A 21,142-nucleotide genomic window follows, 5' to 3' on the forward strand; every position below is an offset into this window, starting at 1 on the left:
CCACGGCTGGGTCTCCCAAGGGGTCCCTTACGGCCCTCGCCTCCTGGCCCCCTCCACCCTCCGCGACCCCAAATCTCCCTCCCCCCAGTCCACCGAGCTCAAAGCCCTCTTCCAGGGCTGAAACACCTGCTGCCGCAGCGGCCCGGGCTGCACCGCCGGTAGAGCGGGGCTTGGGCCGGGACCCCAGGCCGGACCCGGGGGGCGGGCTTCCCGGGGAGCATTCCAGAGGAGCCCTCCGAGGCCCCACCCCTCCGGGGCCGCGAGGCCCCGCCCTAGCCCGGGCCCCGGCTGGGGCCTGCTTTACCTGGGTCCCCTCGGACGCTCCATCCCGGCCTCAGGTTGCCCACATGATGTAAGGGGATTGGCCGAAGGGCGGGGCCTCCCTGCGGAAATCTACGTCACGCCGGCTCCTGCAGTGTGAATGAATCAAAACTGCCTCTAGGGACCGGCCGGGCTGGGGGGGGGGGGAGATGGAGGGAGTGGAGGAGAAGGAGGAGGGGGAGGGAGAGAGGAAGGGGGAAGAAGGAGGGGGGAGGGAAGAAGGAGGAGGGGGAGGGAAAAGAGAGCCAGAGCTGCAGCAACAGCGTCGCCTGAACCCGGGATGCTCACTAACCCGGGAGAGCAGGATCAAAGGGATCGGAAAGAGGCTGAGGGCTGGCAGGGGGCAGGGGGGCAGGACCAGCCCGCAAGTCCTCCCGGAGGGGTGACGAGGCCGGCTGGCGAGTGTGACTTTGCTTATTTCGTTTGGGGTTTATCTTTTTTTTTTCTAAATTTGATATTTCCGAATCGAGTCAGAGAGAAAAGAGTGAGTGAGCGAGGGGAGGGAGATTTCCACAGAAAGCTATTGCCCACCTCTGCCCAAGATGATGCAGAGCTCCACCGTCACCACGGAAGGGTCTGTCAAGGGGCTCCCGGACATCCTCGGTGTACCGATGCAACGTAAGACAACCCCCCTTCCTCCTTTTCTCCCCTCCTTGATTTAATAATAAAGAAAGCTGGCAGCCTCGGAGGCTGCATGGTGCAGGGAGGGGAACCACCAGGCACGGCGAGCAGCGGAGCTTGGGATGGAGGCATTGGGGGGGGGGGGAGCTAAGGCTTGCGGAAGGTTGGGGCAGAACGAGAGAGGGAGGAGTCGGGGGCTGATCGGATGGGGGGAAAGTGGCAGAGAGGGGAAACTGGGCTGCGGGCTCCTTCCCTCGGGCTTTGGGAGTTAGAGGCCAAGCCAAAGGGCTCTGTCCTTGGTCTGAGCTGGGGGGCAGGCGGTGGAAGCCCAGCCAGACCGCAGCTGTCAGAGGCCAGCCCAGAGGGGGCCAGCCCAGAGGGGGCCAGCGGGGGAGACCTGGGGAGGGAGAGCCAGACCAGGCCGAGGGGGAGGGGGAGAAGAGGGCCTTGGCCTTGGGTCTGGCCCCCCTCCCCCAAGAGGCGAGATGCGGAGCTCCTAGTCCCCAGTTTGTGCAACTTCACCCCGACTGGCGAGAAGTTGGAAGACTTCCTTCTTCCCCTCCTCCTAGCGGAACTCCCAAGAGGTTCCCGCGACCCTCTGGGGAGGCTGGGGGCTGTGTCCGAAAAGGGTCCCGGGCGAGGGGGCGGGATGGGAGAGGGCGATCTCTCTCGAGCTGTCTGGCTGCTCTGCCTGCAGCCGGGGAGGCTGGAAACTCCTCAGCGTTAGGGAATCTGTCTGTCACATTCCTGCCCACTGAGGAATGCGGGGGAGGGAGAGTCTGAAGCTCGAAGTGGCGGGCACAGGCAGGCTGGGCAGCCCGGAGCTCCCGGGATCGAGGTCGGAAGGGTCGTGGACACCATCTAGTCCAACCTCCCCGTTTTACGGAAGAAGAAACTGAGGCCCAGCGAGGCGGAGGTTTTGCCCAAGGTCACCCGAGTCCTAAGTGGCCGAGCCACACTTCGGGTCTAGGTCTCCGGACTCTGTCCAGATCTCCTGCTGAACCAAGCTTGGAGAGAGAGGGAAGGACAGACGGACTTGTTCTGAGAGAGCGGATCCGTATATCTGTGTCCGCACTCAGAAGTGGTCACACAATGAGGTTCCCGGGGGGCTGACACGCCGACGTGGAAGTTGCCTGGCCGGCTCGCTGGGGGTCGGGAGCTGGGCGTCCGGCAGAAGCCAACTTCCCTCCCGCACGTTTTGTGGATGCACTAGAAACGTTCTCTAGGTGAGGTTCACACACAGGTCGCTTACATGTCTGTGCAGGGAGACAAATGGCTTCTCTCGCTACAGAACTGTGCTCATGCCCGCGAGATAGCGATTCATCACTGTCGGCGGCTCTCTCGCGGTTTCCTTTAGCTAAGGACCAGCCCTGCCAACCGACCTGTCTACCCGTCTCTCAGGACTTGCACCTGCCACGTGTAACCTCTCTGACTTGGGGGCTGCGCCGAGGAGAGTTAGTTTGTGGGTACACCCTGCCAGTGAGGGCATCTGATCCCCCTCCCTCCCCGGAGTTTTTGAAGAGTAGGGGCTAAAGGATCATGGTGGGGAGAGACAGACAGACAGACAGACAGAGAGAGACACAGAGAGACAGAAACAGAGTCAGAGACAGAGACAGCGAGTCAGAGACAAACACACGAGAGAGAGAGAGAGAGAGAGAGAGAGAGAGAGAGAGGAGACAGCCAGAGAGACAGAGAGAAGAGGAGAGAGAAAAGAGGAGAATGGAGGGAGAGGAAGAGAGAGAGAGAGAGAGAGAGAGAGAGAGAGAGAGAGAGAGAGAGAGAGAGAGAGAGAGAGAGAGAGAGAAATGACTATTCCTTTACCCTATCAAGCAATTATTGGTCTTCCTTCTAGTAGACATCTGCAAGCATCTCTTCTGTCTCACTTTGCTTTTGACTAGAAGTGTATGTGAAGAAATTGTCCTGCTTTTTCTTCTCACTCCCCACTCCCATCTCTCCGCTTCTTTCTTAGTCACCCCCCCCCCCCCAAACCCAAGCATTCCCTGTCCGCTTCTCTCTTTCCAAGTATCTGGAGTTCTGATTCTCTTGATTTCTCGGCTTGAGGATGGGTTTGGGGAGGGGATTGTTTATCCGTTCTGTGATGTAGTATGTTGTCGGCTAAAGTGTGTGTGTTTGTGTGTGTATGGTGTGTGTGTGTGCATGAATGTGTCTAGATTTCTCCTCTTTTCAGACACTCCTAGGTTCCCTCTCAGCCCACAGTCTCGGTCCCAGTTGTAATGGGCTTCTGGCCACCCAAAGCTCCCAGAACGCACTGTGAGGTCCCAGCTCTGACTCCCCGGCTACCTGAAAGGTGGGAAGTCGGGGTGGGTGGGCGGAGGTGGTCAGGAACTAGAGAGAAGGGACTTCTGTCTGCACACTTCGAGGCCCAATACATGTATAGCCCGGAGCTCCGGGGCCAAGCAAGAGTGATCTGCTGTCGGTCAGTCTGTCTTTCTCTTGGTCCACCTGTGCCGCTTTTACTGTTGGTCCTTAATTTCTGGGAGGGAGCCCGGGTTGTTTCCTTTCAGCCCCCCCCCCCCCCCAGTCCCCAGCCCATCCCAAGCTCTCGGGTTTTCCTCTAGTCTTTCATTCCAGTTTTGTGACCCTCAGAAGGGGGGGGGCGACGGGAAGGGGCAAGGAAGACCACGTCCTGTCTAAATGGATGATTTAGGACTTCGAATGTGGGGCTGTCCTTTGTATTGGGGGAATGGCGGGAGGGACCGGAACACATCCCCACACCTCGGTGCCGACAGCTACCGTTTCAGCAGTGTCATCTTACCTTGGGCGGTTGGCGTATTGACCCCTAACCTTCTTTAAATCTTGGTCTGCAGTGAGCCTTTTTACATGGGGTGAAGTTAGGGGAACCTTATTCTCAGCAGGAGAAAAATCGCTGTGGGACAGCGGGGTTCTCAAACCCTAGGAAATAAATGAATCCCAAAAGAAACAACTGGCATCTCCTCTGGCGGTGGACGAGGCGCATCCTCTTAGGTCCGCCGCTGACATTGTCCTGAACTTCCCCTTCCTTCTGCACCCCTAGCCACACATTTGCTTTCCCGTTGGTGGCACCGCTAGCTCGTTGTGAAGGGTGTAAGGTGGGGAGGGGGAAGGGGCGAGTTGTGTTCCATCACGTCTGACAGTTTGCATATAGCCTTAAAACAGCTCCCCATTATTTGAGGGTTTTGGAAGATAAACGAGGATGGATAGGGAAAGGTGAGGGACGTTCCCTCCCAGCACCCAAGGGAGATAGGTTCCTTTTGCCAGATGCAAGGAGGATGATATTTAGGGAACACCAGAGGCTCGGGGTGGGGGTGGAGAGAGAACCAAATTGATACTGAACCTATCAGGGGACTGGAAAGGGCTGGTTAAGCAAGGTTGTTTCCCCAAGAATGAGGAGTTCATCTGTTCTCCTTTTGGAAAAGTTTTTTGAGTTCAGGGAATAATAATGTATTTTCCCCCATCTTTCCCCCATCTCTCTTATTTGTTCATATGTCCCCCCCCCCCCTTTTCTCCTGCCTGAAGTGCAGAGACCTGATCAGTTCTTCAGTGAAGAAAAGAGCCTTCACAAAAGGCCAGTTTCCTGTGCTTGCAAAGCTCGGCATCTTCACAGTCCCCTTGTAGGTTTTGCACAGGGAAAGTGGTCTCAGTTTCCCCCTTTTCCCACTAGCTTTTAGTCCTGGTACTCTTTGCCATCCTCTAGGGTCCCTGCTATCCTCAGCCACTCACCTAAGCTCCAGTCTGTGCTCCCTAACCCCAAGGTAGGACACAATGAGGAGGAGCTCCTCTCCCACGGAACCCAGTGGTTAGATCCGTCCGGTTCCGATTTCAGCATTATGGTTGGGAGCTTATTTTGGGGGAGTGGGTTGGGTGACTAAACATCCGGCTAGCAGCTGAGGTTCCTTTGGGAAAGGTGGCTCTGTTCTCACTATCTCCCCTGCATCCCGTATCTGCACGGTCCAGTAGGTAAACACGTTAGAAATCAACTGGGAGACAGGCAAAGCTCTCTGTGACTTCCTCGGTCCCTGACCTGCCCCACTGTCCCTCATTCCCCGTCACATCCACCCCTAGCGCCTGGACTCGGAGATTATCAGAGGGCCTGAAAAGTTCAGTCGCTGGGCCAGCGTGTCCTTGGGATGAGCAAGATTTTCGGTGGGGCGGATGAACTCCCCTTTCCCCAATTATTCCCACCTGCCTTTTTACTCCCTTAATCTAGGGCTAAACTCCCCCAAGGTCCCAGTTCAACGTCTTTTAATCTTTTAAACAGTGTTTTGTATGAATTGATGTAAGCAGCAAGTTACCTTTGGAGTTTCCATCTAACGTCCTTTTCAGCTCTCTGTCTTTGACTCTTTGATTTGAGGAAACCCACGATCTGCCCATCTCGAAAACAACCTAAATCGAAAGACAAGAGGTTTGCCATTCTTAGGTATGAGACTTTTTGTGCAGCCTTCTTTTGTAGGACCGAAGGTCTGCTTTTTAGAGAAAAAGGACGGCTGGGATCTTGCCTAGAATGATGGAACCCGAAGTTACTCCGACTTGTAGTAACAAAGGATGCGGGAGCGTTTGACTCTCTCTTGTCCGTATGTGGGGGATCGCAGGTTACTTTTCTTTGTGTCTAATTGTTACCCGTCTTCTCCAACACTTATTCACAATGAATTCTTTGTTGCTTGCTGAGAGGATTGTTTGCCCATCCATTTCTGGCTCTGCAAGCTCACACATCCGGGTCCTCTGAGACTGGGGGTCTTTCTTTTGGGGACACGAATGAGCGGGATGTGGAGCTGGCAAGTAAGTCATCCTCTTTTCTCACACTTGGGAAGCAGATAAGCAACATCTTTTCCGTATTCTTACCTCACTAACTTCCCAGGATCCCACTAAAGTTCAGCTCTCTGGTTCTCACCAATACATCCTCATATACCAATATATCCACACAAGTATATTCTTCCTCCCATAGGGCCCCCAAAGTCTACAGAGAATGGAAGGAACATGATTTATCGACTTTCTTCTATCCAATACCACTCTGGAGAGGGGAAACTTGGGTCCTTTCTCTGCTCTTCCAGTTACAACGGAAAATAAAGGGACATAAGAAAGCATATCAAGGGGGGTTCTTTTCAAGGATTTTTCATTTCTGCATTCCGATGCTCCTGTGTGTGTTGGGAAGGGAAGGGGGAGAGGTTGGGGATAATCATAGGGGTGAATGGATGCTCCTTCTGCTATATCTCACTTCGCCTTTTCTTGTTGGAACCTCCTCCCTGCTGCCCAATCTCCTTGGAGAATCGAAGCTGTTCTAAAAATTAACATCATGTGGAAAGCATAAATTTGATTTGATTTTTAATCGGATCTGGGTCGCAGGAGGTGGGGGGGGGGAGGGAAGGATTTCATGGCCTCCTCCACCGAGAAACTATTCTCTGCCCCAGGTCTTTGCATCTTGGCCCCATTTAAGGCAACTCCCCTTCTATCCCTCAAGGGCATTGTTGCTATAAATCTTTGTCTCTTCTCTACCCCCCTTCCCTGAACTGTTGATGAATGGACATCATTTACTATCTCCCCTGAATCATTTCTTATGTGTTTAGAGGGAAAATAGTCTCTAGGGTCTGCCCTTTCTCTTTTCCTTCTTCTGGAGGTTGGGAAGGTGGAGGACTGAAATAGATGTTTGAGTTTCTACCAGATTCCCTTTCTGTGAAAATCAAACCAAACCCTAAACTTATAGGCATCCCTAACCCCCAAATCAAAGAAACTCGAGGGCTGCATCCCTACTTGCCAACCAGGCAAGTTCTGGTATGTATGTATGTATGTGTTGTATGTATGAAGCTCTTTCTAAACCAACCTCTTCCCTCCCCCTTCCTCCGGCCAATATAAAAATGGCTCGAACCACTACCTGGGTCTGTCTGACCTGGAAAATCTAACTGTATTCGCGCCATCCGGGGTCAGGACTTAGATTCTGACTTTTCTGAAGCCTAGGCTTTTGGTCTCCGGGGCGGAATCTTTTCTAGAAACTTAAGCAGCGCCGGCTGGTTCTGGATCGCAGATAACCACAGGCAGAGGGGGAACTCAGGGGTGAGGAGAGCGGTGTACTCAGGGACCTTGGGGGACTGGGAAGGAGTGACCCCGGGTGCCTATAGGAGGACCTGGGACTCTGGCCCTTGAAAATCCTAGCTAGCCGATGCAGCGCAGAGTTGAACGCTTCAAATCTACACGAGTAGATGACCGGGTGGGGTGAGTTGCTTTGGTGGTGTCTGTGGAAGATTCCCGGTTTAGGGAGACTTTTAGCAGCAGGGACCTACAGGCACAGGTGCAGAGTTGATCCCTAGCTTGGCCTCAGTCCTAGTCCGGACTTTGAGGGCGAGGGGGGCCTGCTCAGGAGAAATCTGAAGCTTGCCGGTAACTATCGGGTGAGGCGGTCTGGTGCCCTTTGGCCTCCGAGGCCAAGCCCCCTGCCGCCTCCCGGTGACCCCAGGGACGAAGGTCGATGTTTAGGTGGAGAGTGGAGGAGGCGGGGCAAGGCGTCCTCCGGGGCTGACTGGGTGACTGGACAGTGCGGGGTGAAGAGGAAGAGGAAGCACTTTTCGAGCACTCGGTGCTCTCCCCAGCTCTAATTCGGAGTGGATCTGTCCTTGGTGCTTCCTTACAGCAAGGGGGAGAGTGATGGAGCGCAGATGACCACCGGCCCCCCTCCAGAAATTCTATTGGTACCCTTGTTCCCAAATTCCGCAGCGGGGCTGGGGGCGGCCCTGGGAGTGGGGCGCGGGGTAAAGAGGTGAGGGATGCGTTAACAAAATCTCGAATGTTGTGGTTCCTCCTTCCCTCTCTCCTCAACGACGCTGAAAAAAGACTTAGCGCTTTGGAGAGACTTTATCGCTGTGTTGTGGATACTGCCAGCAGGGGCACAGGTTGCAGGTGACGGGCAGACGGGCCAAGTGTCTTCCCCGCGCCCACCGCATCCCTGTCCCTCCGAGCCCCCCCCCCCCAGGCAATGAGGATATTTCACTCCAGACCATCAATTGCTCTCACCTGCAACCCCCCAGTCCCCCATCTCCAACCTCCGCCGAGGCTCCCCAGATCGAGGACAAACCGAAACCTGGCCCGCGACGGTAGTGGCTCGGGCATTCCCAGCCTTGGAAGCGTTTACAGGGGGTTCCCTCCCTCCGCTCCCGTCCACCCCCGTGTCCCCCCGTCTCTTCCCTAGCAGACCCAAGAGGCGAGTCAGTCTGGTTCTCTAGAGCCAACTGCACTCTATGCCATCATCATCGTATTGACTAACCGCTCCATTAAACGGTGGTTATGCGATTATCGTCGTTATTATTCAGACCTTCCCGGGAGAGCGAATAACGGGGCCGTTTTAGGACAGAATGAGACAAGGTCCCTATCCAGGGTGCTGATGAGGGAAATTAGACAGGCAGCACATAAAGGTGGGCTAGGGAAAGAAACGACACAATGCGGGTCGTTTTGTCCACGGAAGATGGCTGGAGTAACGATATTAAGCTTAATATGTGAACTTTATTCTGACGCAATGATCCATTGACTCTCTCCAGGACGGGAGAATCGTAAAGAGGCTGGGACAGCTTTCTAAAAGGGTCTAAATGGGGAGACTCGCCAGAAAGGAGAGGAATGACTTAGCAGAGCTCAGCAGGCTACTCCTAGAAGCAATGAGGAAGGCTATAAAGAAAAGCACACCAGAGATGAGGAGGGCTACTCTTGAAAGCCTCAAAAATCAAGGAAGATGGGATGGAAACACTAGGAAATATAGGACTAGAGCAAGACACCAATCCTAAAGGCATTTGAATTCTGAATTCTTTCTAAAGTACTGCAAAAACATCCGGTCAATTCAGCCCCCCCCACCCCCAATCCAGTCAATGCTGGAGTTAAAAAAAAAAAATCCCAAGCTGTTGTTTTGCCACCGTGAAGATGGTGATGGCAAAGCAACTACTCGTCTAGATCTTTTCTATTTTGAACCAACTTGAACCAAACTGCCTGTATTTTTTCTTGTCTTCAACCTTATTTGACCCACAGGGTGTTAAGTATCAAAATATCTTTGCTACCTTCCCTATTTGTAACACATTTCTATGCTAATCATTGTCTGATGATCGTTTAGCATCCATGATAACTAAAGGGTTCTTCTTTTGATGCAAGGAACAGAAACAGGAGAAATGAAAATTCAAAGTTAAATAACCTTTTTAAAAAAATTAAGGAAATCTTTAGAGGCTTCTGATGGGGAGAATGGACAACTGAGCCATCAAAGCCACCTTGTGCGAATTGTAGCATGCTGGGGGGGGGGTGCTGGAACAAGAAGGGCAGGTTATTATCTATTTCCTTTCATTGCTGAGAATTTCTCAGTATCCAGACTGGCAGGTGACTAGGAATCCCTCAAGTTGAAATGGATGGTCTCCTTTTTGTATCTAACATTTGAAAGCCCTTCATTTTCCCCTCCACCATCCTGGCTTAAAATGTTTTGCAGATTCCAGCACCTGAGAGGTGCTGACCGAACTGGATTAGGAGACTGTGTCAGACTTTCAGAAAATTCTAGAATGTACTTGTATTAGAATGAGTCAGTGTTCTCATTACAATAAAAGATTCATTCTCTCCCTGCCTCCTTTGAGGCATAAAAACAACCAAAAATGTGCACACGGACTTTCTTGGACTAAAACTTCTGGATTTAGTAAATGAAGATATGAGCAGACTTCAATTTATGTAGCATGAATGTCTTCAGTATATTAAAATTTGCACTTTGTCATTTTCAGTCTATGAAATCTCTGCTAGGAAGGAAAATTGGTTTGTTCTTAAATTTTTTTTTCATTCTAATAGGATTTCATTATGGGTGACCATGTATGTGAGGATGCTTTATGAGTTTCCTAGACTATATAATATACTCTTTAGATTTTGCTTTTAGAAGCCTTGAGAATAAGGACAGGTGATTGGTTAATGCCATCAGTATCCTCCTTGGAGAGAGAAACTCCTTGAAGGTTATTGTTTTTAATACTGGGAATAGCTAAAAAGATACTCAAATTTAAAGTTGTGCTTTCACTTCAGCACATTTATAAGTGCCCTGATCAGACTAGAAATGCAAAAAGATATTTTATGAAATGTTCTTTTAGGAGGGGGAGGGGATGGAGATGCATTGACTGGTCAATAATGAAATTGATTGCAGATTGCCTATTGAAATTGAAAAATGCTCTTTGAGCTAACTACACTAGAGATTGGGTTTATGAAGTGATTCTAACTCTCTAGTTATTTTTGGTATATTTTTGTTCAAATCTCTTTCTTTTGTTGCTTAGTCACTATAGATCCATAAAGTCCGGTTCAATTTAATCTTGACTTGAGGGAATTCTAAGGGAATTGGTTTTGAAGATAAACTAAGAGAGACTTTGCCACTTGCCACCATCTTAACTAAAAGTTTTATCTTTGTGAGGTACAGATAGACAAATATGTGGATTATTACTTTAGAAATTGAAGATAGAAAAATAGACTGAAGTCCAAGGTTGACAACTAGGAAAGAACAGGGGAAATTTAAAAAGCTCCTTTCCCTGAAGAGGTGGAAGTTTCTAGATGAGGAATACTGCATGGATTGTCATTTTATGTTCAAATATTGATTAGTTTAGTTCAACTACTTTTTTTCCCTCTTTATGTTTAAATCTCTTGTTGTAAGGGATGATTTGAAGGTTGAGAAAAAGAGGAAAATAAATGTAATATAAAAACAAAAGACATTTAAAAATAAAAATATCAAAAATTAACTTTAGTAATTAATATTGTGTAGTATTAGTAGAGCAGAAATTGAGAATTGTCCCAAAGCATTTGAAGAGCTACGTTTTAGTTTCATTTAATGTGATTTTTATTTGTTTTTACTGAGAACATCCATGTTCCACTGGAGAATATTGATACAATATTTTAAAAATGGACCTTTGGAGAGATAACTCACACAATGAATTTTTATGGCCAGGGAAACCCTTTTAAGTCATAATCCAACTATCATATTAAAGAAACTCTTTTGAGGCATGCCTCTGAATTTGATATTTTCAAAAGTGTTTTTTCCAAAGCAGTACAAACCACTGTATGGTCAACAGAGATCAACATTAGAAAGAGTGATGGTATGAAGAAATATAGCAGAAAGAGAGTGCAGGGGTTTGTACTAGATGGTGGTTGACCATGATAAAAGAAGACAACACATTGTTTGTTTTTTCCCCTGTAGTCATTGTTTCCAAGAAAAAAAAAGTACCGAAATTAGGCAACATATTGTGTATATAAAATAAAATATTCTGCTCTTAAAAATAAATGTATGCCAATTTTGGGTTGAAATGATTTTTTACTTTATTATTCTTCCAGGAAATGGTATCTTGCCCTTTCTGAAACAAGACAATCAGCTTATTATGAGCCAATGGAAAAGTTTTGTTACTGCTTCTTCAAGACAGACTACCTTAAAATGGGCAGGGGGGTGGCAAGGAAGGAAGAGTATGAGATGGAGAGGAGAGAAAACCAAATTCTGGATATTGGAGAATAAGTAATATCGCTGATAGGGGAACACATGTATCAACTCCTTTTAAACATGGTTTCTTATGTGAAGTGAAATGCACCTTAAAGGAATGCAGAAACTGTAGTGATTTGTGACCATTACTTATCCCAAATACACAGAAAATATTTAAAGCAAGGAAGTTTAGTGGTATTAGGAAACATTATATGTGTCTAATTGGTGATGAGAGGCTGCAACACAGAATTTGAAAACTGAATTTTTGAAATTCCTGTCCCTTAATGGAAATAAAAGTATATAATTTGAGATAATTGTAATGACAAAATTTTGTTTTGTTTTTGTTCCCTCCCCCACCTCCCCCCCACCAAACTTTAAGTCATCTTACGGCCAGATGTATCCTGGTCACTTTTCATCTTAGAATATAATTCTCATTGTGAATGTTGCAGAATATCCTCATTCACAGGATGATAACCTACCCAGAAATATCCTCTGGGAGGTCATAGATACAGTTTAGAATTCATTCCATTCTCTCTCCCCACCCCAACATGAATCTATGTATTTACCACCAATAATATTTTCCTCACCTGCTTCTTGAAATCACAAATTTTATTTTCCCCTATTTCTCAGTGGACTAAAACAATGATTTCTTTCTTTCTTTGTATGAAATAGACACTGAAATTTAAGAAAAAATAAAAATAAAGATTTTCCTTATGAACATAAAAAAAGAGTAAAGGGGAATGAGAATTTTATTCTTGTGTGTACATTTCCAAATACACTTCAAAAGGGTCTGTGAAGTTTCTCCTTATATTTAGTGGCAAGGTAAAAGGATCAGCTTTACCTAGGCAGATACTACCAAGATTTAACTAAGGTTGATCAGACAAAGGAACACTTATTTCTGTAGAATTAAATTGAAGTGAATTATCAGGAAGTGACCAATAATGAATTGTATCGCTAAGGTAGAGAACAATGCTTCCAAGATGCTTTTACAAGGAAAGTAGACATAGGGGACTTCTCAGGTATGTGTTCAGAGTCTTATAGTCACTGAAATTTAAGGAAAAAAATGTAGAATTTTCCTTTTGTGCATAAAAAGAATAAGCGTTCTCTTGGGGACAAGAAAGGAATGTGGTAAGAAAGAACACAGAGCAATTGGAAGGTATTTAAAGTCTTGGTTGTGCCACTAACTACCTTGGTGAACCTTAAACCTCTTAACTCCTATGCCTCAGTTTTTTCTTCTGTCAACAAGAATATTATCTGCCTCACTGGGGTTGTCAAAAGGATAAAATGAGATTGAGGAAGGGAAAAACATGTGGAGTGAGTTAAAAGATGTAAACAAAGAGAAGGTAGTATGGGACATAATGATTATTATTCTGTTTTTTTTTCCCTGAGTGGAAAACAAAGAAATAAACTAATGCTCCTCAGTTTTGATGAAGGCAGAATCTTGAGGTATTTGGTTATGCTTTGATGAGGGAGGATCTGAGTTTGGCAGATAGAAGGGGGACAGCTTGTCCACTTGTTCAGGGATTAGGCATTTATGGAGAATTATTGGTATAATGTTGAGTATTTAGAATTGTAAGATTTTTTTCCCCTTAAATAAGGGATCCACATTATAAGAGACTACCCCACTAAGATAGAATATTCTCCCTTAATTTAATTTAGTGGAATTCATCATAATTTTTGAATTCAACATTTGCTGAATGCCTAATATTTATAGAACATTGTTTTTAAGTATCAGAAACAGACAAAATTTAGATAAAATAGGGTCCCCGTCCTCATGGGGTTTACAGTTTATAGGATATATCATATTCAAATAATTAAAGCACACAGTACTATTGTATAAGGGCATAAGAAGGAATAAACAAGAGAAGATCTATTTGAGATTCAGGCAGAAAAGGTCCCTTTCAGTGAAGGCTTCATTGAGGTGGTAGCATTTGATTTGAACTTTAAAGTAAGGGATAGTAGAAGTCCCTAGATGCTGAGATGGCAGCATGCAAGGCTTATCTGACAATTGTGAAAACAGTACAGGTTGGCTTCAGGATAGAATGTACATGGGACTTAGCATAAAGATTGGAAAAGTAGGGTGGAAAAGCAGGGCTTATATAGGGTTTTGAATGCCAGGCAAAAGAATCTGAGTCTTGCTTCATAGGCAAGAGGGAGCCATTGAAGAATTTTGAGCAGAAGTGTGACACGACCAAATCTATGAAAGGGGGGCAGCCTGACTCTCAGAGGCTGTGGTTGTTGCTTTTGTTTGTCCTTTGTTCTTAAAGAAGATCATGTTATCATGGAGATGATGCCATGATATGCAAGTGAATTGGCTGTACCTGAGCGGGGCTGTGCAAAATCCCCAGCCTCACTTGCACCTCTGGAGCTAGCTGGGACTAGTGGACAGATATGAATCAGGACTATGAAGGAAGGGTTTGAGGGGGTGGAAATGGTACCATCTGGTAAGAGGCTTTGACAATAGTTCAGGCTGGTGAAAATAAGAGCTTCTCCAGAGTAATGGGAGCAGGGATTGAGAAGAAAGATGAACCTGAAAGGTGTTGCAAATGTGGTAGGTGAGGGAGAGTCAAAGACAACCCTAACTTTCCAAAATGGGAGATGAGATGGAAAGGAAAGAAGAAAACAAATATTTTTTAAGTATCTCCTATGTGCAAAGTCACAGTGATAGTTTGAGTTCCCTTTACAGACCTAAGGTCACTTTAGGGGTTCAAAAATTTATTTTGTATAACCTGGTTTGCTCACAAAAATAAGACATTTAGAGATGTGAAAGCCTGAAATAAACTGAAAAAATCAAAGAGAAAAGAATAAAATAAAGATAGATACATTTATTCAGGCAGTTAGGTGGCACCATGGATAGAGTACTGGTTCTGACCTGAGTTTAAATAAAGTTTGAGATGTTTACTAGCTGTGTGACACTGGGCAAGTCATGTAATCCTGTTTGCCTCAGTTTCCTCATCTGTAAAATGAACTGGAGAAGGAAATGGCAAACTACTCCAGTATCTTTGCTAAGAAAATCCTAAATGGGGAACACAAAGAGTCAGAAATAACTTAACAACAACACATATGCACAGATATAATGTATATATTATTAATATGATATATAAATACATATATATGAATATATATATATATATAATATTGCTAATAATAAACCCCCAAAAAAGTTCTCTGGAGAAAAGCATGTTCTTTCCCCAAATTTTTCTGTTTCCTCCCTTGTACTATTCCCCAACTTCATCTCTTCAGGATTTCAATATATTTCCCTCTGAAATGGCCTTTAATAGACTGATTGAGACCTTACTGCCTCTTTGGAACGTATATCATAATTAGAAGGAGGGAACCTTCTCCTTGAGTGATTCACAATGCCAATCCATACTGACGGAGGCTGGTGGCCTTTTGGACATTATGTTTGGTAAAACATGGAATTTTATATCTGTTTCTAGAGAGAACAATCCATAGGATATTCAAAAGGTTTTCATCACTGCCCAGCTTTTAAAAGTCATTATTAATTTAAGTAAAATGACCAGCACCCCACATCCCAATAATTAAATAGGCCATCCAGGTGCTTCATAGAGAGTCCCACAGGGCTGCTTATGCTATCCAACCTCCTCTAATCCAATTTGATCTAACAAGCATTTATTAAGAGCCTAATATGTGCAAGGTAGCATGGCCTAGTAGAGAGCCAGTCAGGAAGATTAGGTTTAAGCTCACACTTGCATTGGCTCTATTACTCTAGGCAAGGCAATTTAATTTCTTGAGGCATCTGTCTAAGGTCCTGAATTGCAGAACCAATGCCATAATGTTTCAGTAAAAGGGAATCTTCCTCTGGGGGTTCCTACCATCGATGACATTGTAACTCCAATAAGAAGCAGAGGAAGTTAAGTGACATCAAAGATAGAGCTGGGAACCATAGACAAGAAGACCTGATTTCAAATTCGGCTCCTGTGACCCTGGACAAGTCACTTAATTTCTGTCTGCCTTAGTTCTTCAACTGTAAATTGAAAATAATAATAGCACCTACTTTTTGGGTTGGTGGTAAGGGTTGAATGAGATAATATTTGTAAAAAAATTTGTAAAAATGTGCTTAGGACAGAGTTTGGCCCATAGTAGCACTCAATGAATATGTTACCTTCCCTTCCATCCATACTGGGAGCTTTGGATATAAAGACAAAATGGAAAACACTTCCTGTCTTCAAGGATCATATATCTCCTAGAGAGATGTGACATGGAAAAATTTAGGAAAGGATAGTCTTCCTATAGATGATGACCCCTGACTTGAGTCTTAAAGGAAGCTAAGGGTTCTAACAGTCAGGCAGGAGAACAGAGGCCATTCTAGGCCCTAGAGAACAGTCCTACAAAGACCTACTTTCCTTTGCTCTACTGTCATTGTGAGGTACCAAAGGTCAAGTGGATCAAGAAAAGCAGGAAAGGTTATGGGAAGCCATCAGTGATTCAGTTCACCCTCCTGGACTATACATTGCAAAATAGAGATGATTTCTAATTGGACAATCTCTACACCCATGAAATAATGAGTCCATTATGAAAAAAAAAGCCAAACAAAAAATAATACATGTGTTACTGACTGGGATTTGGTAATATTCTTGTCACATAGAAATTGCATAATATTTATGGTGATGGGCCTTCATTTGAGCCCTGTCCAGTTCAAAGCTATGCCCATTAAAAAATAAGAAATTCATTATAGGTCTACAATTAAGGACTGTGTTCTGCATTGAGAATTTAACGGATTATATAATACAATAAATGATCACATAACTAGGGTTTTACCTCCAGAAGCATATAAAGGCTTGACAAGTTATATCAGTTGCCTACACAGATATACATAGCAAGGGTAGATGAAAGAGGCAGGCTGGGGTAGCAGTTAGAGCATAATTCAGACCTTAGATCCAGGATTGCTGTATAATCCTGGGCAATCACAACTTCTCTTGGTTTCAGTTTCCTCATCTGTAAAGTGATGGGCCGTCCCATCTCTTCTAGCTCCAAAGCTGATGTGAAAATTTCCCCCCTGATTCTTAACCATGGGATGGAGGAGAATGAGTGGATGGGGTTTGATCTGCTGAGCTTTCCCAAGGCAGCTTGAGTCTTAGCTCCTGCACCTAGAGAATTTTCTGCTTCAAAACCTAGCCTTCTGAGTTTTTAGAGACCTGTAGATGGACAGCAAGCAAAATAACATTAAGGGAAAGACAATCTGGAACTGGTCTGTTGGTAGCATTGACTTGCCCTGAGGCAATGTTGTCCCCTTGGCACAGTAAATGTGACATCGCCTCATTTGCTTTGCCAACAGGAGGAATCTAGCACTAGGTCCTCCATCTTTTTCATCTGCAGATCACTTCAGGGAGAGTAAAAGGTCCCTTAGATCACTTAAACTACAGGTTCACAATACTGTTGAGTGCCATGGGAACCAGATCAAAATGTAATTGGGAAATATTTAACAAAAGAAATAAAAATAGTTTTATTGATAATTTTACCTTTTAAAACTAAGTCCATTTGCAGCTCCCAGGAATCCTTATGTAGGTACCTGTTTCTATTTGAATTTGACACGACAGACTTAAACCATTTGACCTGCTTCTTGCTTTGAAGAAATTATGCATTCTAAATGGAGTCCCTGAAATCTTAGTGCAGAAAGCTTAAGACTCTGAGGACATCTTGGGGCTATAAAGTGTTTTGCTTTTTTTTTGATTTGCCATGTCATTGGTGGTGGGCATTCCCAGTGAGACAACTCCCTCCAATGGTGCAGGTTGGCACCTGCTCTGCAGTCTATCATCTCAAGGAGCTGCCTGAAGAACAGAGTAGTTATGGGAGTTGCTAAGAATCCCACAGCTAGTCTATATGTATATGTGGGGTAGGAGTGGCTCAAACTCAGGTCTTCTTGATTCCAAGGCCAGCTCTCTATCTCAGATACCAGACTGTTTCTCAGTAGTTTTCAGGTTTACAAAGTTCCTTTTCTACAACAGCATTGTGATGTCAATAATGAAACAACCAGTAGTGTCTTGACCCACTGCATTGATCCAACAAGTATTTAAGGTGTGCTATATGTTAGGCATAGTGCTGAGAACTGGGATAAAACAAAAAAAATTCCCTTTTCTCAAAGGTTAACCTTCTATATGGGGTTGGGGGTAAGGTAATGGTGCAATGGAGAGTGCCAGACATCTTCCTGTGTTCAAATCTGACCTCAGACACTTACTAGTTGTGTGATCCTAGGCATGCCACTTCACCCTATTTGCTTTGGTTTCCTCACTGATAAAAGGAGCTGGTGAAGGAAATGGCAAACCATTGCATTATCTTTGCCAAGAAAACCCCAAATGAGGTCACAAAGAGTCAAAAATGATTGAAAAATGACTAAAAAACCAGGAACAAGTACAATATCTAGATTGATAGGGTAGATGATAGATAGAGGGATGGACAGATGGATGGAAATACATATATATAATATATATGTATATATAAAACACATACATATAAATGTCATCATTTAAGGAGAGATCACAAACATCTAAGGAGATCAGAAAAAAATTCCCATAGGAAAATAATGACTTCTCCCTAAATAATGCACTTTTAAAATTTCATTTCAAATCTTTAGTGGGAAATATAGTTTCCTCCAATGAGGGATTGTTTTGACCATTTGTATCATAGCCTAGCACAATCCTTATTAACTAAGCTTGTTGATGAATAGATTTACTGATTAAAATATGCTTTAAAAAGCCCTCACCCAAACACACATTTGGTTTAAACTTGTATTTTGGATCACTCTAAGAATGACTTGCAGGGCTAGGGGTGAGATCTAAAGACCTATTTTGAGAACCACTGATTCCAGCAAACCATCCTGGGAGGGACCATCCCCCTTCTCCATCTGGATAGAGCCACAGCTTGTCTGCTTTTGTGTCTCTCCCTTAATGTTATGTTGCTCTCCATGTACAGGCCTCTAAAAACTCCCCCGACGGGAACATTCTCTGCATACATTAGCACTAATGTATTCTCTCTTGAATACTCATCATATTAAGACTCCTGGTAGATACCTTCCTTGAAATAAATTTTATGTGCATACATCCTAGGTACTAACCTCCATGCATTTGTATATGCGAAAAGGAATATCACTAAATCTTTCCCTTGGAGAAGCAACAAAATAGCAACAATTATATATGTATATATGCTAGATTCTAGTATTCCCTTGTCAGAAAGTTATGTTGGGAGAGTGGCCCTGTTCCCCTGGTGAACCAGGGTGGGTAATTAACTCTTCCAGGGCGCCCAGGGGCCATTTAGAAAATTACCCTTTCCAGGGCATTCAGGGATGCCCCGAAAGAGTTAATTCATCTTTCTGGGGGAAGGGCTGTGCTCATAGGAAGACTTTTTGTTACCCCCATCTCATCCACAGGTTCAAGCTTATTATGGATATCAAGTCAGCTTTTGCACTTCTGCTCCAGCAGATTCTAATGTCTCTAGTGTATGCATCTGGCTGTCTGGGTGGGGGTGGGGTGGTGATGGTGGGAGAAGGTTTCAAGCGCTATAGGAGTATCTACTTCTTCTGTTAAAGTGCCCCTGTAGGAAAGTTAAGAAAATATATTTCCCTCCCATCTTTGTAGAAATGGAGGACTATGGATCTGGTCTATTTGCATATGTTACTTTTCACAGGTTTTGCTGAGTTCTTTCATTTCTCTTTTTTATTTTATGATGATAGTTTGCAAAGCAGGGAGAAATGGAGGGGGATGCTTAGAAATGAGGAAGGTGTGAAAGCAGAAGAGTTTTTAAAAATTAGATTTCTCAGGAAAAAATACACATGCATGTAAGAATATGTGCATTCAATATCTGTATGTGTATATATATATATATATATATATATATATATATATATATAGGCATTGTGTGTGTATCTGTTTAATATCATGGAGGAACTCTGTGTTCTGCTTGAGATTTCAGGACTAGAGATACTATTAGCAGATTTGGAAAGCAAAATGCCTAAGAGGTCTTCAGATAATAGAAGATTAAAGCTGGAAGGTGTCAGAGATCATTTAGTCTAGCCATGTTATTTGGCCCTTATTGGGCTCCTTCAACTTTTTTCTCTTCAAACCTTGTTTCCCCTCCCCCACCCCCCAAAAGCAGGGTTCCACAACTGGGCATACTCTTATTGTGACCTTGGTTCACCATGAGCCTGTTGCCCACAATACCTATTTCTGTTGCTGTACCCACTCAGAACACCACTGCCAAAACAATCTCTCTCTCTCTCTCTCTCTCTCTCTCTCTCTCTCTCTCTCTCTCTCTTTTTCTTTCAGTCAGTCTCTCTCTCTCTCTCTCTCTCTCTCTCTCTCTCTCTCTCTCTCTCTCTCCCTCTCTCTCCCTCTGTCTCCCCCTACCCCAACCTACTCCTCTCATCTCTCTCATTTTTCACTAGAAGTCCCTAGAGCTCAGCTCTCTGATTCCTATTACTGGTATCTTGCTTCTACTACTCATGCCGAGTTGGATTCCTTGCTATTCTGGCCAGATCCCTAAAACTATCATATTAACTATATTTGGATTTTAATCAAAATAGGGATTTAAAAGAACAAAGGGAAGATTTAAAAAGAACAGATGTTTTCAAAGTTAACCTTTTTCCTTCCAGGCAAACATACAGGTGACCAGTCTTCTTAGCTGCTCCTCCTTCAGCTGACCAACCCCCCTTTTTTCTACATCTTTTCTCCATAGTTAACTAATTTAATTCTGTGTGACCTGGATCCTGGATCAAACACTCAGTATTCCAGTTCCACTGGAAATACTTCCAGTGAAATATTTTATTTGGAAAAAATACCAAGACATAGGGTTAGAGGGCTTAGAATTATGTTCTTCTAGAATCTTCTTCCTGACCATCTGTGGGAGTTCTGGTCTTGGAAAGCACATCTCTGAGTCTTCCTTTGAGTTTTAGGATATAAGGACATTTAAATCATCTCCTTTATCCTCTGTCTAAGGACTCTGAGTTCATTTGAGGCTTTTTTTTCCTTTATTCACATATCAAAATGTACATTCCTCAAAGACTCAAGTACTGCATCCTCCATTAAGCCTTCACATATCATGTTAGCCCACAGCATAATCAAAGCTTTAACTAGGGCTAAGTGATCAGGATTTTGTACTAGGACATAAATATTTAGGCAGTGCTGTAGCACCTGCAATCCTTTGGCAGTACAGAAACAATCGAGCTTAGAACTTAGCAAGAATAATGAATTAAAAAAGAAGCATGAGTTTCCTTCCCCAGTAGCCACAACACTTTTATGTTGTTTGTTCTTTCCCATTGTGATCTCCCCACTAAGTGTCCTTGAGGTATCCCTGTATCTATGTCACCACTTTCTCATTTTAACTGGATTCATTTTAGCCTACGTATTGTGCCTTATATTCAGTACTCCATTTCCCATCGCTATATCTTTGCACTAGCTGTCCCTCAAGTCTAGAGCATCCTCACTCCTTAGTGTCTTGTCTTGGTTTTTCTGGTTTCCTTCAAGATTCAGTTCAAGTGCCATCATCTTCAACAAACCTTTACTGGTCTCCTGGGCTTCTTGTGCCTTCTTTCCTAAGGTTGTCTTCCATTTGCAATGCATGTATATAACTTATGATGTATATGGGATCACCCTCATTAGAATGTAAGAAGATAGGGACTATTTTTCTTTTTCTCTGTATACTCAGTATAAAGCCATTACCTGATAAATAGTAAGTAGTAAGTACCTTCTAAATGCTTTTGGAGTGGTTGATCCTGTACAAAAAATGACCAGTTATGACTGA

General features: G+C 44.6%; 1 protein-coding gene across 1 annotated transcript in view; it reads left to right on the forward strand.

The window, feature by feature from the left end:
* The first annotated feature begins 863 nt into the window (after positions 1–863).
* Positions 864–21,142, forward strand: part of LHX4 (LIM homeobox 4) — a 63,193-nt gene continuing 42,914 nt past the window's right edge. The window contains exon 1 of the mRNA XM_074220381.1: positions 864–939. Coding sequence (XP_074076482.1) covers positions 864–939 — 76 coding nt within the window. The remainder of the gene's footprint in view (positions 940–21,142) is intronic.

The sequence above is a fragment of the Macrotis lagotis genome, chromosome 2 (genome assembly GCF_037893015.1).
Source record: "Macrotis lagotis isolate mMagLag1 chromosome 2, bilby.v1.9.chrom.fasta, whole genome shotgun sequence".
Lineage (NCBI taxonomy): Eukaryota > Metazoa > Chordata > Mammalia > Peramelemorphia > Peramelidae > Macrotis > Macrotis lagotis.